Consider the following 21,160-nt stretch of genomic DNA (forward strand, 5'->3'; position numbering starts at 1 on the left):
ACAACCCACAGGCGTGCGGTGCACACCAATACCCAAGCAGGTAGGAGTACGTAGCAACAGCCAACAAACTGAAAAGATGGCCGGTACATGGGAGACATATGTGTAACACGATGCCATTAAATTATTCCTTTTCAGTTTCAACCCCTTGGTTGTCGATATTGTCTTCCTAATAGATGTTTCAAGCAGTTTTGGGGTGTTTAGTTCCTGACCACACTTTGGGGCCGTTTTGGATGGTAGCGTCTAAACTTTAGTTCTGTCACATCACACGTTCGGATGCTAATTAGGAGGATTAAATATGAGCTAATTATAAAACTAATAGAAGATTCCCTAGGCTAAATCGCGAGATGAATCTATTAAGCCTAATTAATCCATCATTAGCGAATGGGTACTGTAGCACTACATTGTCAAATCATGGACTAATTAGGTAATAGATTCGTCTCGCGATTTAATCTAGGGGTTGTGCAATTAGTTTTATAATTAGACTATGTTTAATACTCCTAATTAGTGTCAAACAACCGATGTGACAGGGGCTGAAATTTAACTCCTCCCCGCCAAACACCCCCTTTCCCCGCATCTAACCTCAGACAAGTACGATGTCCCTAGCTTGGTCTGTATTGTGATGAGTCATCAGACGGTCAGTCTGTCCTCCTGGATCAGGCCTCCCTGATTCGGTCCATCTTGTCAGTTCATGGGTCCCTGTAAACTGTGGAGGCAAGAAAAGAAAAGGCCATGGATGCACATGCTGACCGGACCAGCTGACGGTCCACGATCCTGCCACCTCGAGCCAAGCGTGCGTTCACCAACAAGCCAACGAGAATCCTTTTTTTTAAAAAAACCAACGAGAAAAAAAAAATTCAACTTGAGTATTTTTTTTCTAACCTCGCTAACTAGAGGTGTTTGATCCTTGGCCTAAAGCTTAGTTTCGGTGACATCAAATATTTGGAGGCTAATTAGAAGTATTGAACATAGGTTAATGACAAAAATAATTGTATGAATGAGGGCTAATTTAAGAGATGAATCAATTGAGCCTAATTAATTCATGATTAGCAAATATTTACTGTAGCATCACATGTGATAATCATGGACTAATTAAGCTTAATTGATTCGTCTCGCCAATTAACCCTCATTTATGCAATTATTTTATTATTAGCCTACGTTAATACTCTAATTAGCATCAAACATCCAATATGATCTGAGCTAAGCTTTAGTCAAGGATCCACACATCCCTAAAATTCATTCAAAATTCCCCGCTAGCATATGGATGGACTAGGGATCACGGGACTCGCACCTCCGATCCAATCAAATCACACAATGCAAGTATGTAGCATATCAACTAGCTAGCACGCGTAGTCACGGAGTGCCAGTATGATTTTAACCTAAGTACCAATGCCAATGGACACATGGACCCGTGATTTAGCATATCAACTAGTTAATTCTGAAAGCTTTTCAAATGATTGATTCATCAAGCTAGTTATAAGATGTGCAGGACCTCTCTCCATCCTAAATTACAGGTTATTTTAGCTTTCTTAGTCTAAAGGGGTGTTTGGATAGCAGGGGCTAAAGTTTAGCCCTGTCACATCGGATGTTCGGATGCTAATTAGGAGGACTAAGCCTAATTAATCCATCATTAGCGAATGGTTACTGTAGCACCGTATTGTCAAATCATGGACTAATTAGGCTTAATAGATTCATCTCGCGATTTAGCCTAGGGGTTGTGCAATTAGTTTTGTAATTAATCTATGTTTAATACTCCTAATTAGTATTCAAACATCCGATGTGACAGGGGCTAAAATTTAACACATACCTTCCAAACACCCCCTAAGCGCATATATTTTACTATGCACATATGCATGATAATATCTATGTACTATAAATAAAAAAATTAAAACGGTTTATAATTTGAAACGGAGTAAGTAGCTATTAGGCTCTCCGTTGTTGTAATTGCACGACTACAGGTTGAACATGGAAGAAATGTTCATGTTATTTCCGAGGACTATTTATAAACAAAACCTTATAAACAAACTATTTATTGAGGAAATCTGGAGATATTTTTGAATTGAAACTAAATCTGGACTGATTAGCATGCTGTTGAAGGAGATGTACAGTGTTTCCCCCCTAACCACGGCCGCAGAAAAATAGGCAAAAGTGAGAAGCAGCAGAGCAGGCAAGGTTGCGAGGACCAAAGCAAAGACTCGCGAGAGAAGCAGCGGGCAGCAGCAGCCGAGCTCGACTCCCCCTCCCACTCCACCACCGCCGCTTCAGATTCCAGCGGCGAGAGGCCGAAATCGAGGCGAGGCCACCGCTCGGCGCGCCCTCCCGCCTGCTTTCCTCCCGGCTCCAGCAGGCAGGCCAGCCTGCCAACCGAGCGGCGCACCAGCCAGCCGCCGTCTTCTTCTAGGCTGCAGCGGAGCGGAGATCCACCCGGAGTCCCCACCGCTTCCTCCTTCTCCTGGTAAGGAAGCCCTAGCTTTGCTCGTGGATGGATTGTCCTAGGACCGGGTCTTGTCCCGCGGGATCTTCCCCTTTTTTTCTCCCTTTTCCTGCGTGACCAATCGAACCCGAATCTTACTAACTGAGATTGATTCCTGCTCCAATCCGTTCAGTTTGCGGCGGAATTCGTTTACTGCGCTACCTAGGGGAAGCTTGCTTGTTTTCCCCAACATTTTTGGGGGACTCAGCTGAAATGACACCCCCCCCGCGCCCCCCCCCCCCCCCCCCCCCCCCCCCCCCCCCCCCCCCCCATTTTAGTCATGCCTCACTCTGATCCCCACAATGCATGTTGGTTTCAACAAGTACCATACATGTTCACTAGATGGCCAGTGCTTCGACAAATAGCTATATTCCACCGCTCCACATGACTATGCATATCAGAATCGTCACAAACAATCTATTATATTGCAAGGTCTGTTGTGTGTGATTCCTGTCTAGGCTTGTACCTTGCAACTGCTGATGTCAACCCAGTGTGCTTATTTCTAAACCCTGCCCTCAACACACCAGTTTACTAATATTCCTGAGCGTTTTTGGTTCACAGTAGAGCGCTCACATTTTATCTCTAACCATTTTCAGAATCACAGCACCCAACATTGCTCCATGTTTCCTTGTTCCCTGCAATTTAATTCAATTTCAATTTGCCTTACCATACCAATTGATGTGCTACGGTGGATTTTACTTCATTTTTGTTACATACATAATATGTGCAGGTTCTACGATATTCAATCAGAGCTGTTGGTACTGTCAGTTGCCCCTATGTATTGCCACCGTTCTTAAAACTCCATAGTAGTTACTTGGAGATCAGATGCGACAAATATGCACACCAAAGGGGCTTCTTCAGATGCCATCAGAGTTAGCACATCTAGTGCCCCTAGTACATCAAGTCATGGTTCTGCACAAGATGACTATGATTCCTCAGGTGACGTGTACGTGTGGGGTGAAGTCATTTGTGACAACACCGTAAGAGTTGGTTCTGACACGGTAATCAGGTCAACTGGGAAGACCGATGTTCTTCTGCCTAAGCCCTTGGAGTCCAAGTTAGTTCTTGACGTGTATCATGTGGATTGTGGAGTCAAGCACGCTGCTCTGGTCACAAAAAATGGGGAAGTGTTTACATGGGGTGAAGAATCTGGGGGCCGTCTTGGCCATGGATCAAGGGAAGACTCTGTTCATCCTCGTCTAGTCGAGTCGTTAGCAATTAGCAATGTGGACATCGTTGCCTGTGGGGAGTTCCACACTTGTGCGGTCACAACGGCTGGGGAACTGTACACCTGGGGCGATGGAACACATAATATTGGACTTCTAGGCAATGGTACTGATGTAAGCCATTGGATTCCTAAAAGGATTTTAGGAGCGCTGGATGGTCTTCAAGTTGCCTATGTTTCTTGTGGGACCTGGCATACAGCCTTGATTACATCAAGAGGCCAGCTATTTACCTTCGGTGATGGTACATTTGGAGTCTTAGGACATGGAAACCGTGAAAGTATTTCGTGTCCAAGGGAGATAGAGTCTTTATCTGGGTTAAAAACAATTGCTGTTGCATGTGGTGTATGGCACACTGCAGCGGTTGTAGAAGTTATAGTGACCCAATCCAGTTCAAGTATATCTTCTGGAAAACTCTTCACGTGGGGAGATGGTGACAAACATCGGCTTGGTCATGGTGACAAGGAACCAAGACTTAAGCCTACGTGTGTGGCTTCACTTATTGATTACGATTTCTACAGGATAGCATGTGGTCATAGTCTCACTGTAGGCCTGACAACATCTGGACAGGTTCTGAGCATGGGTAATACTGTTTATGGTCAACTTGGGAATCCCCGCTCAGATGGCAAACTTCCATGCTTAGTTGAAGATATTATGAGTGAACATGTTGTCCAAGTTGCCTGTGGTTCCTACCATGTTGCAGTCTTAACAAATAAGAGTGAGGTCTTTACATGGGGGAAAGGGGCCAATGGAAGATTGGGCCATGGAGATATAGAGGATAGGAAAATACCTACACTGGTCGAGGCGTTGAGAGACAGGGCTGTTAGGCACATAGCTTGTGGCTCAAACTTCACTGCAGCTATATGCCAGCATAAGTGGGTCTCAGGAGCTGAGCAGTCGCAGTGTGCTTCATGCCGGCAGCCGTTTGGATTCACCCGAAAGAGGCATAACTGCCATAATTGTGGACTTGTCCATTGTAATGCATGCACCTCGCGTAAAGCTCTGAGAGCTGCATTGGCTCCTAATCCTGCGAAACCATACCGTGTTTGTGATTCCTGTTTCATGAAATTGAACAGTGCGGCATACTCCAGTGCAATTAATCAAAATAAGAGGAAAGAGGCTGTTCCTCGCCACTCTGGTGAAAGCAACCCTGATACTAAATTGGCTAAAGCAATTGTACCCAGCAATTTGGATATGATTAGAAGTTTGGATAGCAAGGCAGCAAAACAAGGGAAGAAAACTGATGCACTGTCATTTCTTCGGAATCCTCAAATGACTTCACTTCTTCAGCTAAGAGATATTGCTTTATCTGGTGGAATTGATCTGAACAAATCAGTTCCAAGAGCAGTTCGCACATCAGCAGTTCGATCTTTGAACTCATCTAGGGCCGTTTCCCCTTTCTCTCGCAAGCCTAGTCCACCACGTTCAACCACACCAGTCCCAACAACTCATGGCCTTTCTATTGCTAAAACTGCTGCTGACAGTCTTGCAAAAACTAACGAGATGTTAAATCAAGAGGTTGAAAGACTCCGTGCACAGGTATTGAGGTTGATTTATATGCAAGTACGTACCTTTGTGTTGTTACGCGGACAAACAATAAAATTTGTGCACCTTTTTAGGTTGATAATCTGAGGCACCGCTGTGAACTTCAAGAACTTGAGTTGCAGAAATCAGCAAAGAAAGTACAAGAGGCCATGACACTGGTTTCAGAGGAATCTGCAAAGTCTAAAGCTGCTAAGGAAGTCATAAAGTCCCTAACAGCACAGGTAATACCGACTGGCGTAGTACATTTATGCCTTCCTAGCGATAATGTTGCTTTCCCGTCGTATTCATTGCAAATAAATATAATTAGCTATTAAGATTCCCAAGACACTTTCTTCATGCAAACGGTATTCTGGTGCTGGTTTGATTCTGTCAACAATCATATTAACAGAAGGCGTATATTTCCTATTGCAAGAACAGCAATGGCTTCATGTCAGCAAATTACACATTCAGAAAAATGCAGTACTTATATATCTGACCCAAAATAAATTTGTGTACTCTGTACCTAGCTTGTCAAAATATCGATGCGAGCTTATTTTATCCTGGCAAAGTGCCAACTTTCTTTGGTTGTTTAACTGAGATTGCTTTCTCTGGTGATTGTTGCATGTACCTTTTGCTGTGGCTTGTTTAGCTCAAGGATATGGCTGAAAGACTACCTCCAGATCAGGGAGCCTATGATGGCAGTGAAGCCAAACAAGTGCACGTTCCCAATGGCATCGAGATGTATGCTTCTATTTACACTAGCATGAATGGTATTCATCAGCCACGAAATGAGTCTGTCAGTGCTGTCAGCACACCGAGCCTGAATATGGGACGAGCGTTGCATCCAAATGGAATCTCAAGTCAACATAAATCACCAGGAAGTATTAGTGAAAATAGCGAAGTGAGTGCTCACAGCCATAGGGTTTCAGGCCCTCCCGACGCTGAAAAGTTGAATAGAAGGGGACATATCAGTAGTGATGAGATGCTGAGTGCAAGCAGTAGAGCAGATGATAGCAGCAGCCAGGATGGTAGGTCCCTTTTTAATGGTGAGGATGGCTACAAATCTCGAAGCGTGGTATCAATTCCCAGCAACCAAGTCCAGGCTGAGTGGATTGAGCAGTATGAGCCAGGTGTATACATAACACTGACAACTCTTCGTGATGGGACCCGAGATCTAAAGCGCGTACGTTTCAGGTAAACAATTGTCTTCCGCCTTCTTTCTTAGTGCTGCCAAGGTTATTTCTTTTTGTTTATTTCATTTATAATTAGATGCATTACTAGTCGACTAAATTAGTAAAAATTGGATTTGACAAATCACCTTATAGCTGGAATGTAGCGCTGCAGATCACCTCTGTTAGCATAGAGCAGGCACAGTATGTAGAACACAATATAGAAGTCTGTTTCCCCATAAAGAGTATCAAATGGCACAAAAACTTAACCAATCAATTGACCCAGCGGTATGAAATGGCACAAAATATAGTGGATCTTGTCATGAACCATGAAAGGGTTTCTTGCTTCTGTGCACACCTGTTTGCACTTAGCAGCGACTAATTTGCCACTGTCTTTCTTCCTCGTGTCATAAATTTTCTGTGCAGTCGAAGGCGGTTTGGGGAGCATCAAGCAGAGAGCTGGTGGAATGAGAACCGCGACAAGGTGTACGAGAAGTACAACGTAAGGAGCTCCGAGCGAGTCTCGTCGGCATCCTCAATCCGGTCAGCTCGATGACCTGCTACTTCCTGGCAGTTGCCGGAGGGGGAGGGTACGAAGCGCCAAAGCCCGTCGTGGCAAGGCCTTGAGAAATTCTTTTTGGCCGTGTAATGTCGATAATTCTTGTTACTACTTATTGTTTTGAGATTTGAGTCATATAATTATCCGTCCAAGGGCTGGTTAGCTAGCCCTGTTCCGATGTAATGTACATAGAGCTGTGGTGCAGACTAGCAGAGGGAGGAACAGCCCATTGGTCTTTGTTGTAGCCAATGCAGGTGTAAAGAAGTTGCAACTCTTTTTTCTATCTTAATCCATGTGTTTAGTTGTTTACATGCCTTACATCTTCGATGGAACAACTTTATTTGCGAGCATGTTATCTACTCTCTTTGCATAACGTCGTTGAATTACTGATCATCTTTTCTACAAATTTTTTTACAAATCGATAAACCTACAAGTACAAATGTTTTGCAAATAGATAAACCTACAAATATTTTGCAAATAGATAAACCTACAAGTTAAATTTAAAGTACATTTGACAATAGATATAATGATACATATTTTATCTTAGTTAACTAACTCGTTCAATAGATATTGGTGGTCAAAGTTGAAGTAGAAAGATATTGGTGGTTAAAGTTGAAGAGGGGGGGGGGGCGTTTGGATACCACGGGCTAAACTTTAGTCCTGTCACATCAGATGTTCGGATATTAATTAGGAGGACTAAACATAAGCTAATTACAAAACTAATTGTAGAACCCCTAGGCTAAATCGCGAGACGAATCTATTAAACCTAATTAATCCATCATTAGCGAATGGTTATTGTAGCACCACATTGTTAAATCAGTGACTAATTAGGTTTAATAGATCTGTCTCGCAATTTAGCCTAGAGGTTATGTAATTAGTTTTGTGTCCAAATATTCGATATGATGGGAGCTAAAATTTAATCCCCTCCTCCCAAACACCCCAAAGAAAAAGAACGGAGGGAGTATGTGATAGACATTTGCAAGAACGCTGTCTGGTTTCAAGCTGATGAGAGTCCGGATGGCCGCAGGTTGCCGTGGCGCTCGTGTTTCTCGTGGGGCCCGGCGGGACAAGTCAGAGCTGATTCAGGAGGATCCTCCTCCCCCACACCCCCCAAATCCACTCGCCGAGATGCCGCCGCCGCCGCCTCCCAACTCCAATCCCCGCCTGGCGCTGCCCGCCATGACCCGGTCCCAGGCGGATCCCGACCTCCCGTCCCTCATCTCCGACCTCACCTCCCTGCTCCTCCACTCCCCCGCCGCGTCCTCCGGCGCCGCCGGCCCCGTCTTCTCATCCTCCTCCCTCTCCATCCCCACCCCCAAGCACAAGCCCGCCACTCCCACGACAGCCGCCCCCACCCCGCTCGCGCGCGCCGCCGTCGGGGCCTGCGCGGGCGCCGCCGCGGGGGCCTTCACCTACGCCGCGCTGCTCCCCATCGACGCCGTCAAGACCCGCCTCCAGGCCTCCGCCGCGCCCTCCGCCACCGCCTGGCAGGTCTTCCTCGACATCCTCCGCACCGACGGGCCCCTCGGCCTCTACCGCGGCCTCTCCGCCGTCATCTTCGGCTCCGCCTCCTCCTCCGCCATCTACTTCGGCACCTGCGAGCTCGCCAAGTCCCTGCTCCGCCCCCACCTCCCGCCCTTCCTCGTGCCCCCGCTCGCCGGCGCCAGCGGCAACGTCTCCTCCTCCGCCATCATGGTCCCCAAGGAGCTCATCACCCAGCGCCTCCAGTCCGGCGCCGCCACAGGCCGCTCCTGGCAGGTCCTCCTGCAGATCATCCAGGCCGACGGCTTCTTCGGCCTCTACGCGGGCTACGCCGCCACGCTCCTCCGCAACCTCCCCGCCGGGGTGCTCAGTTACTCCTCCTTCGAGTACCTCAAGGCGTTCACCCTCAGGACTCGCGGCAAGGACAGACTCACGCCCGGGGAGAGCGTGCTCTGCGGGGCTCTGGCCGGGGCCATATCCGCCGCGCTCACCACCCCGCTGGACGTCGTCAAGACGCGCCTCATGACAAGGGTCGGCACCGAGGGCAGCCGCACCGTGCTGGGCACCATGAGGGGGGTCGTCGCCGAGGAGGGGCTCGTGGGCCTGTACCGTGGCATTGGCCCCAGGGTGCTGCACAGCGCCTGCTTTGCGGCCATAGGCTACTGCGCCTTCGAGACCGCAAGGCTTGCCATTCTGCAGCTCTACCTTGAAGGCTGCCAGAGGAAGGCTGCAGCACAGCACAGCACAGCTCTACCGTGACATGCTGCTGCCACTTGATGAGTATGCCCTGTTTTCCTTCATTCCTTCCTTGAGGGAAGTTATCATTATAACTGTTGCTGGTTCTCAGCCTGCTAGATTGCTAGTTTTGGGGGTGTCAAGTTTTGTTTCCCTTGCTTGAAGTAGATGATCAGGCGTATGCTGCATTTCCCTTGCTTGAAGGCATTTCCCTTAGCATCATCAAGAGTTGGTTGTAGAGTTGAATGAACAATATCGGGCCATAAGTTAAGAGCTATAATACCAGGCAGGCAATTGACCATTTCGTTACTCTATTGCTCCTACATGTCTTTTACCGTGCAGCTGGTGGAATGATTTTACCAACTTTTAAGTCTGTTTAATAATATCACTCAACTTTTGTAAACTTGTTTTTTGTATCATGGGACTATGGTTCATGCTATATGATGTTGGCTGGACTGGCTCAGTTGCATGAACTATGGTTTCGCTATCTCTATGAGTGTAGTCAAAATGGGACAATTGGTTATATGAGTAGGATCTTATAATTTAGTGTTTACATTAGTATATAAACCTTTCAAAAGTGGCAGGAGTAGTGAATACAGATGAAATTCTCTAGGCACTTGTTGTAGGAGAAATCTGAACTCGATCTATCTCAAGACGCAACTTACAAGCACCCTCTCGAACTTCATCCTCTAGAATCTTGTCAACATCATACAAGCATGAACTATGTGTCTTGTGTTGAGCAGCTCCTTCCTGCTGCCCTTCAAGTATTTCATTGCTTTACAGACTGTGAGAGACCAAAATAAGTTCAGAACAGTGGGAACAGATTGCAATAAGAATATATCACTGCATGATTACCCCACGAGCAGGTTGACACCACACTAGCCAGCTGATCAGAGTCGACCTTCCGAAAGCATTGCATTTGCCTCTGCAGCATATTTTTTCATTTTATATTATGGCTGGCATTATGCACTGGTGCACTGAAACAGGGAACTCAAAATAAAAAATGGATGGCCTGAATCTTCAGGGGCCGGAATGTGGCCTTGTAACCTGATCTTTTTTTATATATAATATTTTTTTTCGAAATATTTTTTTTATATATAATAGTACCCTGATCTATTGAAGCATGCAACAAACAGGTCATGCTGCTTGCCATCTTCGTCAGGTGCTCTGTGAGGATCTGATTTTGTAACCATTCCAACAGCCTCGGAAAGGGGCTGAATGGATGATCTGAGAGGAGAGCAGAACATGAGAAATCTTTCAATATAACCTGTAGTTGAAAAGAACTGAATCATCAGAAAGGGGAAAGAAAAGAAGTGACCTGCGTGACTCGATCGAAGGCACAGGAAATGCCAAACACTTGGTGGACTTGTTGGATATTGTAAGGCGTAGACCTGGTGGTGTCGATTAGATCCATGACAGGGACACATGGACTCAACATGTTAGGTCTTAATGTTAAAAAAAATTGTTAGTTCTGGTTCAACCCATATTAGCTTAGCCTCCTGAACTCATTTGGAACCTCCGGACTAAAAATTAGTCTGATGTTTGGATGCCAATTAGGATGGTTAAACATGAGCTAATTATAAAACTAATTGCGTAAGTCGTAGCTAAGTCATGAGTAGAATCCATTGATTGACCTTGAAAAGAGCTGCTTCGTTGCATCTACTCTGAACACCCTTGTGTTCCTCTTCTTGAATATTTGTGCCTATTCTTGAATATTTGTGCCAATATGTACTTTGTAGCAGGTGATACGAATATGTGCATGTACCAACATGGTGGATTTATATATTCATTTTGCCCGTAGCAATGTACGGACATTGAACCTATCTTGAAAAGACTAAATATAAATTTAATATTTGTTCTTTTTTTCATATTAATTATTGTCTTGTTGAATGCTATGTGTATTGCAATACAAATATTTTGTTGCCCGTAGTAACGTACGGGCATGATCCTATTGACTTGTAACGTGATGCCCTATGTTAGAAAAATATGTTAGAAATTTTTGATGAACATGATTACTTTCACACATCTTTTTATATCTAAAATCAATTCCGCATTAAAATGTTCCAAATCTATGATATGAAAATGACCATGAAAATTTCTTAATATAGTTTTTTTAACGTAATGCATTATGTTCTGTATTTGGCCATAAAATTTAAATTTAAAATTCAACCCATACATGCAGAAATAGAAAAGGAGGTAGATTAAGCCAACTGAAATAGTTCGTGTGAGTAAATCGATCCTAAATTTTGCTTAGGGGTTAAACGGACAAAGTGAATAGATGAGAGGAGTAATCCTTGAGCTAAAATTTAGTCCGTGATTATATATGCTGCTATATTCTTTGTTTTCCACAAAAATATTTGAACATCACCAGCTATAAATGATTTAATTTGTGATCTGTTATAGATAGGTAATACAGTGGTATTTTCATGCTCCGGCATAGCGATAGAACGCAAGGGGTATATTACAAAGTTTGTGACTTCCGCAAGATTGGTTAGAGCTTTCAATGATCCAAAACTTACCAAAAAAGGCGATGATAACTTCGGTGCTGGTGCTCTCAATCACGATTTACTAATTTTGTGAGTGGAAATCCTTTACTATTATGTTTACTTCATATAAATGTGATACTATGTACTCTTTTCTTGCTTTTCACAATTATAGATTCAAGTGCGCCATGAAGTCCACCAAGGTTTTTTGGCACTAAACTATATCTCAGAGCCAATAAAAATGATGTTCTACCTATGTATCTATGCTTCGTTTTAATTAAATTAATCCACGTTGTCTGTCACCATTTGTTTGTGTTAGGCTTGGGAAGGTGGGCCACTTTTTAGTTTTGATGGGAAATTTTGTTGGCATGAACCATTTTTTGGACATGAAGAAAGCCTTTTTCCTACCATGGGGCACAATTCTCGAGCGTATGGAGCAATTTTGGACTTCCATGCTAAAGAAAAAGAGGTCTTCCACAGCTGAGAAGTTTGGAAAGAGTCAGGTATGTCCAATTGATTTTTATCCTCCATTGGTTACTCTATCATATCCCACTTTTCCTTTCCATTCATAATATGACTAGGTAAATGACTAGGTAAATAGTTTGGTATGCCAAACAATATATGAAGTTTATTTGCAGTCTTGTATGCAATAATTTGGATCATTAGCTGTTGTTAGTTTTCTCTTTTACATGTGTAGTTGCTTTGCATTTTTCAATGTTAACTTGCTTCTTGACACATCTACCAAGATATTTGCTGTTGTCATATTTTTTTTGTTTCAATGTTGAGACTGTATGCTTGTCCTTGTTAAAAGGAAATGTGCACACTAGAAGACATCATCGTGTTTCCCAATTCTTGTAATTCTTTGTGACTTTGCTCAAGTATCTTCTGCTCTCATGAATTATTTGTATCCAGATCCTCTTTTAGATTTCGTTCCTTGCCTACGATTCTACCCATGCAAGGGCTGAACAAGTGGCTGCCAGACCTGGAAGAAGAGTATGAAGATCAAGAAGGCAACATCTACAACAAGAAGACCTACACTGACCTGCAGCGGCAAGGCTTGATCTAAAATTATAGTTCAAGGGGCTCCTGCTACTGAAATGTTCAGGCTGTTTGGAGCAATATTTACCAGGATAGTTGCTGTCTACAGGTGTATTGGCCGTTGGTTACAAAGATGATGACATGTCGCGTATGTTCAGTTCTACAAAGATGAGGCCATGTCGCTAATCTCAAGTTGCTCAAGCAGCAGCCTTCTTGTGAAAATCAGCCCCCGGCTGTCGCTCTAAAGAAAGGCAAGCCTTTACCAACTCAGGGAATCAGTTCCGTACAATGACAAACCATGTAAATGGTCGGCAGGTCAAAAATAGTCAGAAATATCTTCTGCACTGCTGTCTACACTTTCCAATTTTAAAATAAAAAGGTCCTAGAGACCATACGGCTACTCCTGCTTCATCTTCGATTCCGATTGGCGGCATGGGTGCAGCAACACATGGATGCAGAGCAGCCAGCAGGGGAGATGGACAAGAAACAGGTACAGATACGTCGCGCTGCTCCATTCCCACAAGAACTCCATCCACACCCAGAACTCTCCAATGTCTACTGTCCAGGACCCCTTGGACAGCCCTTTCATTATCAACAATGCAGCTGGAGGAAAACCTAACACGGCAAGAGTTATGTTTGAAGCCAACAGTGCTGCACGAGGAAGGAAATTTATCCCAGAGCGAGCCTTCAGAGGCCGAGAAAACAGACACATCGGGATCACTATCAGAGCCCCAAGCTGCGCTGTGGCAAAATTTATGATTGACATAAGCCCAAGTCCTATGGAGATGGAAGTGATCATTGTAGCTTTCAGAAGTTTCCACTCAACACCAGCTGAGTATGGTGAGCCGAACATGACATAAAGGGCAACCAGTATGACGATGGAAAGCATAGCCCAGATCACTGCACTTTGCATCGGTGTGGCATCAGGGATCTGAGTAATGTAGTATGGAAGTAGAGAAACGACAACTGCCCAAAGTTGGATAACAAGCAATACTTTTGCAGCTTGAAGCCATTTCCATGATCCACCCTTATTACTCTGCAGAAAATGAGCACTGCCATTTGCTTTACTGTCATCAATTGACTTCTCTGCCAATTTTTCCATGGTTTTACTGCCATCAGCAAGAGCAGCAGCAACTATTGGGAGGGGTGCCAAAAGCAGTGCAAACGGAATCATATACACACCAACAGAAATGAACTTGCTTGGAGCTGTAAGGAAGTAGAGGAAAAAGGACTGATGGAACTTTTCAAGCAGATTATTTACTGAACGCACCACTCCTTCCACTAACCTGAATCAAAGGAATTTCCAAACACATTAAAAACTTCTGCTGTGGCCATGATAGAATGTAGATCGAACAAATTTTGCAGAAAATGAAAGCAAAGCTGTTAACATGCCAAGATTTTCAGGCAGTGGCAACATAAAGGTTAAGACCATGTTCCAGTGCTCGGTTCGGTGCAAGAAACTCATCCATCCGTGCACCCATTTTCCATTGGGTTTAGTCACGAAAAAATTGTAGGCAAAACCAATCTGTTATGGTGTTCCTCTAAGTATTACCAGTTCATGCTAACACTTTCATTCCTCCAACTTATTCTTGATATACATAACTTATATGTACTATTATCGATAAGGCCGCATATGCTACCATTCTTACAAAATATTGCAGCTATCAAATGCTCCGGAGGCGCGTATAAGATCCAATATAAGTAATTGTAATTTTGCCTGCTATGTGGTTCAATCTACTAACATGCAATCATCCTGTAAGAATTTGCAAGCTCATGTTGGAACTTGGAAGCGAAACAATTTTCTGTTATGCTCTATGTTCCTCGGAGATTATACAACTTCTGAAGTTGCTGTACACACTAACAACAAACTTGTGCAAATAATACTCATTGCTGTGAAGTTCTGATAGAAACAGTTGCATGCCTGAATGCACGGCAGAGTTCAATAGCCTTAGTTATCCGATAAGAAGAATACAGTAACAAGAATGGCAGGCCTAGAGTAGTTATAACCTGTCAACCTTCACAAAATGTTTTGTTATGTTTTATGAGACTAGCAAACACACAGAGCGACACTTGTGCAAAGTTGTCTAGTCAACTATTCATTGCAAGTCAATAATCACAAGACACCTCTTATTTCTAACAATAATGCAGCCTGAAACAATACAACAAGAACATACCTTCCCCCCCTTAGAAGAAATAAAGATTTAGCATTCTCATTTCTGACATTAAATGTTGGTGAAAATTCTAAAGAAACTGCATCAACTTGATAATCACGGAAAGCGCCATGGGATCCTGTAGGCACTCCAAGAGCCTGCATCAGAGAAACCACATTAAGAAGGGATTGTAGAGTTACAAAGGAAAGTGTTGTTCAAGTTGAAATAGGAATGATTAATTCCAATTACCTGGTTGTATATAGAGTTAGCAAGGTTTGCAGTCCCCTCCACATAATCAGGGACTGTGATATCAAGCTTCCAGTCTGGATTTATTTTTCTTAACACAGTCCCAATGGTATGAAAAAATTCAGCAATAACCCTAAGCCATGCAGAGCTCAGCAAAGAACTAAATGCCGCGATGTTCACACGAAAACCTTGTCTGTGAACAGCTAAATAGTGTACGACATTCAGAAGGTCCAAGTTTGGCATTTGTCCATTAGATGCCTCTGCATACATCATAACACTATCTCTGTCACCATATCTCCGGGTTTCACCAACTTTAAATATGAGAGCAGCAGCCATTGTTCCAGCACGTTTGAAAGACTCAAATTCTGCCTTTTCTGTATTGCCATCATATATATGATCTGCACCATATATCTTGGTATCTAATATCACGGAATGACTCAGGAACACTGGATTATGGTACTGGTTTAACCATGCAGAGACTGCAGTATACTCTCCAAATTGTGAGTCTGCGGATAGCCACACAATATCCTTCGACAGCCATGCTGCTCGGCTTAAGAGGGAGAAGACAGAGAAACCAAGGGCCAGGGATAATAATTCATTTGAGTGAACTCTCTGAGAATTATAAGGAGTAACTAGCACTATCGCTTCTTTTCCATCGCCTCGAGGAGCTCGTATAATGCCAATAGTGTTTATCCCAAAATTGATGTCAGTGCCGTTAGGTTGTATTGCCATGTGATTCGACGTGGAGGTGAAGAACTTCAGAGGATGAAAATGCTTGCTATGAGGGAGGAACTTATGGTAACATACTTCTGCACCCAGATCTTCTATTTGTTGTGCAATGAATTTTGCCATATTTCTGTACATAGAACGAAAAATGTGCGTTGAAGCAAAATCAGATAAAGCCATTTACTCTTTGAGATCCTAGGATTGAAGCAATTTACTCCTTGACTTACTGTCACTTATTTCAAGTGTAGACTTTCATTTACATGTAACTTTCTTTAATTAATCAACTTAGCTCAGAACAAACTTGTACTCATGTTTCTTATGAAACTGAAAATCAGCTCTTTGGCTATTAAGACAGTAAACTCTAAATTTTGAGTTACATATGTGGATTCTACATGCATGCTTACAAGTACAACTAGAATGCAGCAGCAAGCATGTATTTCATCATATAAAGCCCCTCAGCAGCAGGCTTGAAATTTTGGACTAATAAAAATAGAACTACATGACTTCTGTATACAAACATTGATGCAGATGAATGTTAAAGATGAAGGAAGCTACACATGAAGCAAGATAATTCTATACAGAGTAACATACATGCCACCCATTGAATCCCCAGCCGCAGCTTCAATTCCTTTCATAAATCTGTTTGCTTCAATGGCATCTTCAGTAGAAAATAATGGATTTGCAGAGCCTACATACAAAGTTTTATTTTTAGAGATCATTTATAAATAGAAGAAGTTCCAAAGGGGAGTCTCAAATGAAAATCATGCCATCATTATTTATCTTTTTTTAAAAAAAAAACTCAACCACAGAACAAGTTCCAAGCAAGTTGGGGTAGCCTACAGATGAAACCCACCCAGAGCCACCGGAAAGAGCATAAAAAAGAGGTAGCAGTGGTAGCAGCAGATTTGCATTCATAGGATCACACTTACAAAAATAGAGAAGAGGGTGAGTTACCAGGTATAAGAGCATTCTCCGAGAGGTATGTGTTTTTGGCAAGTGAAGGGAGGAGGAGGAGCGCAATAATGCCCGCAAAGCAACAAATAACACTGATCCCAAATGGTGAAGAATGCATTAGGGAATAAGAAAGGACCGAAGGAAGGATTTAGACTGCAACATGAGGCAAGGTGAACCTGAAGAGGATGTGGTGAGAGGCAAGAAATACACCAAGGCGAACAATGAGCCGTGGCTTCGGTTGTGTCTCTTGCTTGGCTGACGACTCCATGACTGCAATTTAGTTCTTATATAAGAATTATCTTTAAATCAGATCAACTATGCACTCCCCTGCAAAATGAAATAAGCACAAAAACATCAGCAGTTTGAAAAGAAATTTAAGGTCAATTCTAAAATATAATCAAGCTTCCTTGTTGTCATTCTAGAGTCCCCACTTTTTTATAAATGAAACCCCACACTCCTCTCTAGAAAACAGGCACATGCCACAATGAAATAAATTACTATGTTCGGATCAGTCTTTTGTCCTGAACCATATAATTTGAAACAGATGGAAGGTTTAGTAATATTTTCACAGCTAAACAACTTTTGAATCTGGACTGACAATAAAGCAAGAGCAAAACGCGATATGCATTAACTTATCAACATCAAACTCATCCATGGAGAATGTGATAATTAATGGTCAACACTCTTCAAATATCAACGAAGGATCAATTGAAACCAAAACAAAAGAACCGATAGCTAGTTTGTTGGATCCTGATGCAAGAAGAATGTGTAGCTGCAGTCATAGAACCCCCCATCATTAACTCTACAAGCTAATGGTTGGAATATCCATTGCATAAAGAAACATCTAATTTTTTTTTATCCTTTTACATGAGACGGGTTCACCTCAGCTTTCACTTAGAGCATACTGTTCAACACAACTACAAAAAGATCTGATTTTTTTTAATCATAACTGGAATTAAGAATGCCAGGTGCGAGCATTTACCACAAAAGAAACGCATCCCGCCGATGGCACGTGGGTTGCGTTGCCCTCGGTGCCGAGTCCTCTCGAGATCCTTGCTGCCCTCCCGTGCGCGTCCTGTGGGCTGTTGAGAAGAGAAGCAGTAAGTGGTGAGCGCGCTGCTCTGATTGGTGGAGGGTTTGGATTTGGAGGAACACGTGCTAGTGCTGGTAGATTGAAGGCGGCTGGAGAATGGAGATGCTTGTATAGTAGGAAATCCCGTAGGGAGAGAAGTGGCGTGTGGGAGATGAGCCCCTGCCTGTTATTTTTGCGTATTTGGACAAGGTAGGAGCTGTATCATTGGAGTTGCTGCTTGGTGATTTGCTCTAGGGAGAGAGATTGAGAGGGAGTGCAGAGGAGGGAGCTGCTGCTTGCTAAACTCAGATCCATGGCATTCTTGGCGTACCTGGAGGAGGTTGGCGTCTTGGGGATGGTCTCGACGGTCGCCGTCCTTGTACGAGAGCCCGTCCTCTAGGAGGCTCCCCAGCCGCAGCCGCTCGGCGAGGCAAGGCCGCGCGCCGCCCCCTTCCGCCTTGGCCGCCTCCGCAGCCGCCTCGAGCGCGGGCGGCCGGCTGCGCTCGCCGCTCGCCGGCGAGGGGCGCGGGCGGCCGGCGCCCGGCGGCGCTAGCGGGCGACTGGGCGAGGGGCGAGGGCGGCCGGCGCCCGGCGGGGCTCAGGGGCGAGGGCGGCCGGCGCCCGGCGGGGCTCAGGGGCGAGGGCGGCCGGCGCCCGGCGGGGCTCGCGGGCGGGGCGACAGGGCGAGGGCGAGGCCGCGAGGGGGCGATGCGCCGATGCCGCGACGGGGAATTGGGGGTGGCGGGGTGCGGCGCACAGGCGGACTGGCCGGGATGGGAGAGTTATTGGGCTGGGCCGGGGCCCCGTCGGGTCTAAAACCGGAGGGAGCGGCGGTTTGCTCGCTCTATTCGCGCTCCCACTCCAACCATGGCCGGCGGCTTCCTTCCTCCTGCGCCTTCCCCCCACACCGTCCCTGTATTCTCTTCTCCCCTCACCGGCTTCCTCTCCCAGACCGAGAGCCCTTCGCAGCGCCACTCCACTCTCCCTCTCCGCCTGCGCCGTCGGCGGCGGCGGCGGCCCCGACTCCTCCACCAACTTGAGGTACGCAATCTCACAGCCATCCAAAAATCCTCCATTGTCTTCCATTCCGATGCCGTCACTCGCTCAGTGTAATGCTTACGTTGCTGGTGCTCGCATTCGTGATGATTTTGTTGGGTCATTTGGACGGGGGCGGCCGGGCAGGGGTGAGATGTTCGACCAAGTGCTTCTTTAATTCTCATGGTGTTTGTTTTCCTCAAGCACGAGATTGTTAGATGCTAATTGCACAGATGAAGGGCTACAGATCAATTTGGATTGGGTCTCTCACCCCTACAGACTCGTGATTTGGTACAAGGCATCCGGCCAAAGACACAGGAGGCTAGCAGCATTTATACATAGCAAGAGCAGCTATCTCTATAACGATTCTTGTGTCATTTAAAGAGCCTGTACTATACATGGCAGAGGTCCTCACTCCTCAATTGCAGAATTTTTGTTATCGGCAGCTTGCTTATCAGTTGCATCATATCTGCTCTTCCTGCAGCCAATTTTGTAGCACGTCCTTTTGACATTGAAGAATTGAGTAATTTGTGGATTACCTTTTTAAATGCATCTCATGCCTCATTCATTTGTCAGAAATCAAACATCACAGATGCCGCCGTTCAGCTTTACACTCGACGAAGGTTCTTCTAGGCTGAAAAAACCATGTAAATGGCAAAGGGTGCTGCTTAAAGTAAGTGGGGAAGCTCTTGCTGGGGATCACAGAGAAAACATTGACCCAAAGGTGAGCGAGCCTTCTTCAGTGGAGCTGGAACATCTTTGAATGAGCATAATCAATGTGTGTGTTCTGTAATTTAATGTAACTATGTGGTTTGATGCAGATTACAATGGCAATTGCGAGAGAGGTTGCTTCTGTCACCAAGCTAGGTGTAGAGGTGCAAATTGTGTTCCGTATGTCAGAGGTTGCAGAACCATACATCCGCCGGAGAGCTCTCAGGCATTTAGAGAAAGGAAGGGTTGTTATATTTGCTGCTGGGACAGGGAACCCATTCTTTACAACTGATACCGCTGCTGCTCTTCGATGTTCAGAAAGTGAGTTTATCTTATATTCTTCACTAATGAACTATTTTGATTAAAAAAAATCTAGAGAAACATGCTTGCAGAGATGTGGATTTATTTCACTTCTAAAAATAGGTTTTAAAGCATTAGTCGTCATTGCTGTAGTTAGTTGCCGGTAATTCGACCCACTAAGGCTCTCACAACAACATGCTTGCAGAGATGTGTATTTATTTCACTTAGTTTGTCTGATGGATGTGGATGCAACTGTTAGGTTAGACGAATAATATTGCCCCAATCTTTTGCTGGTTTCCTGCCAATGGGGACTCGTTGAAAATTTGTGTTGGCATGCATTTTCAATAACTCTGTTACATATTTAGACAATCAATCATGAATCTCAAGGTACAATGTGCCTGTGGAAACATGTTGTCATTGTGTGAGCTTGAACTTACCTTTCACTCTTGTTTAACCAAACTGACATTTTTCCTCCCTGCTGTTATGCTCACAGTCAATGCAGAGGTAGTGCTTAAAGTGACAAATGTTGATGGCATGTACGATGCGGACCCCAAGCACAACCCAAATGCCAGCCTTCTTGAGACTGTGAGCTATCATGAAGTAACAACAAGAGATCTCTCAGTAATGGACATGACTGCCATTACACTATGCCAAGAAAACCAACATTCCTTGTATGGATGCTATCACTTTTGATACTTAGTGTTGCATTTAATTGCCTATTTTAATTTTTTAATCTTGCACTTCATTTTCCAGTTGTCGTCTTTAACTTGCAAAAGCCGGGAAACCTTGCAAAGGCTATTGTTGGTGAGAAGGTTGGTACCTTTATCGGCTGCACAAGAAATCAGGAACAAAATGGAAACGCATTAGGCGAAGAAAGAAGATTGGTTAATGAGGTGTGAGTTCAACAGTTGCACGTCTTGGGACTCTCCCTTTTCTTATTTATTAGTTGCCTAGGAAGTTTTACGGGGTTGGGTTGGGTTGGGTTGGGGGCTAGTGCTGGAATGAGGCTTGATTAATGATCAAAATTCTGATAGTTGTAACCTTGGAAGAAGACAGGTTCAAAATTTTCCAACCGAGTGCTCCTAGACACAAGGAGATTATTAATTATTACCTAATAAAACTAAATCTATAGTATAATATAAGGATTGCCTCTAGATGTTCCTAAAGAAAATTTCACAGCTCCCTGTGTTATATCGCAGATGACATTTTTAGTAAATTTCCCCAACAACACTTGTTAAAAGAATTGATGATTCTGTTGAGTCCTTTCTCCAACATGTTGAAGC

At 44.3% G+C, this 21,160-nt stretch overlaps 4 protein-coding genes across 6 annotated transcripts; 3 read left to right on the forward strand and 1 right to left on the reverse strand.

Moving 5' to 3' along the window:
- The first annotated feature begins 2,142 nt into the window (after positions 1 to 2,142).
- Positions 2,143 to 7,254, forward strand: LOC117854500 (PH, RCC1 and FYVE domains-containing protein 1). Its single transcript, XM_034736712.2, has 5 exons — positions 2,143 to 2,452; positions 3,201 to 5,232; positions 5,313 to 5,459; positions 5,867 to 6,411; positions 6,813 to 7,254. Exons 2-5 carry the CDS (start codon positions 3,307 to 3,309, stop codon positions 6,940 to 6,942), a joined length of 2,748 nt encoding a protein of 915 aa, XP_034592603.2. The 5' UTR covers positions 2,143 to 2,452; positions 3,201 to 3,306; the 3' UTR covers positions 6,943 to 7,254.
- Positions 7,255 to 7,966: 712 nt separating this feature from the next.
- LOC140220070 (protein MITOFERRINLIKE 1, chloroplastic) lies at positions 7,967 to 17,087 on the forward strand. 2 transcript variants are annotated; one of them, XM_072294083.1, is made up of 4 exons: positions 7,969 to 9,207; positions 10,299 to 11,738; positions 11,965 to 12,148; positions 12,558 to 17,087. In XM_072294083.1, exon 1 carries the CDS (start codon positions 8,074 to 8,076, stop codon positions 9,184 to 9,186), a length of 1,113 nt encoding a protein of 370 aa, XP_072150184.1. In that variant the 5' UTR covers positions 7,969 to 8,073; the 3' UTR covers positions 9,187 to 9,207; positions 10,299 to 11,738; positions 11,965 to 12,148; positions 12,558 to 17,087. The 2 variants fall into 2 exon arrangements, with proteins under 2 accessions (XP_072150185.1, XP_072150184.1); XM_072294084.1 differs by lacking the exon at positions 10,299 to 11,738 and having other exon boundaries at positions 7,967 to 9,207.
- Positions 12,926 to 17,077, reverse strand: LOC117854499 (uncharacterized). Of its 2 annotated transcripts, XM_034736709.2 has the most exons (6): positions 16,936 to 17,077; positions 16,760 to 16,851; positions 16,397 to 16,493; positions 15,083 to 15,935; positions 14,858 to 14,991; positions 12,926 to 13,969 (listed from the first exon to the last, which is right to left on the reverse strand). In XM_034736709.2, exons 1-6 carry the CDS (start codon positions 17,025 to 17,027, stop codon positions 13,081 to 13,083), a joined length of 2,157 nt encoding a protein of 718 aa, XP_034592600.1. In that variant the 5' UTR covers positions 17,028 to 17,077; the 3' UTR covers positions 12,926 to 13,080. The 2 variants fall into 2 exon arrangements, with proteins under 2 accessions (XP_034592600.1, XP_034592601.1); XM_034736710.2 differs by lacking the exon at positions 16,760 to 16,851 and having other exon boundaries at positions 16,936 to 17,051.
- A 1,287-nt stretch (positions 17,088 to 18,374) lies between the features above and the next one.
- Positions 18,375 to 21,136, forward strand: LOC117854503 (uridylate kinase PUMPKIN, chloroplastic). The gene is made up of 5 exons (XM_034736715.2): positions 18,375 to 18,872; positions 19,459 to 19,590; positions 19,688 to 19,898; positions 20,371 to 20,548; positions 20,631 to 21,136. The coding sequence occupies exons 1-5, from the start codon at positions 18,699 to 18,701 to the stop codon at positions 20,641 to 20,643; spliced, it is 708 nt and encodes a 235-aa protein (XP_034592606.1). The 5' UTR covers positions 18,375 to 18,698; the 3' UTR covers positions 20,644 to 21,136.
- The last annotated feature ends 24 nt before the right edge of the window (positions 21,137 to 21,160 follow it).

Source organism: Setaria viridis, chromosome 5 (assembly GCF_005286985.2).
Source record: "Setaria viridis chromosome 5, Setaria_viridis_v4.0, whole genome shotgun sequence".
NCBI lineage: Eukaryota > Viridiplantae > Streptophyta > Magnoliopsida > Poales > Poaceae > Setaria > Setaria viridis.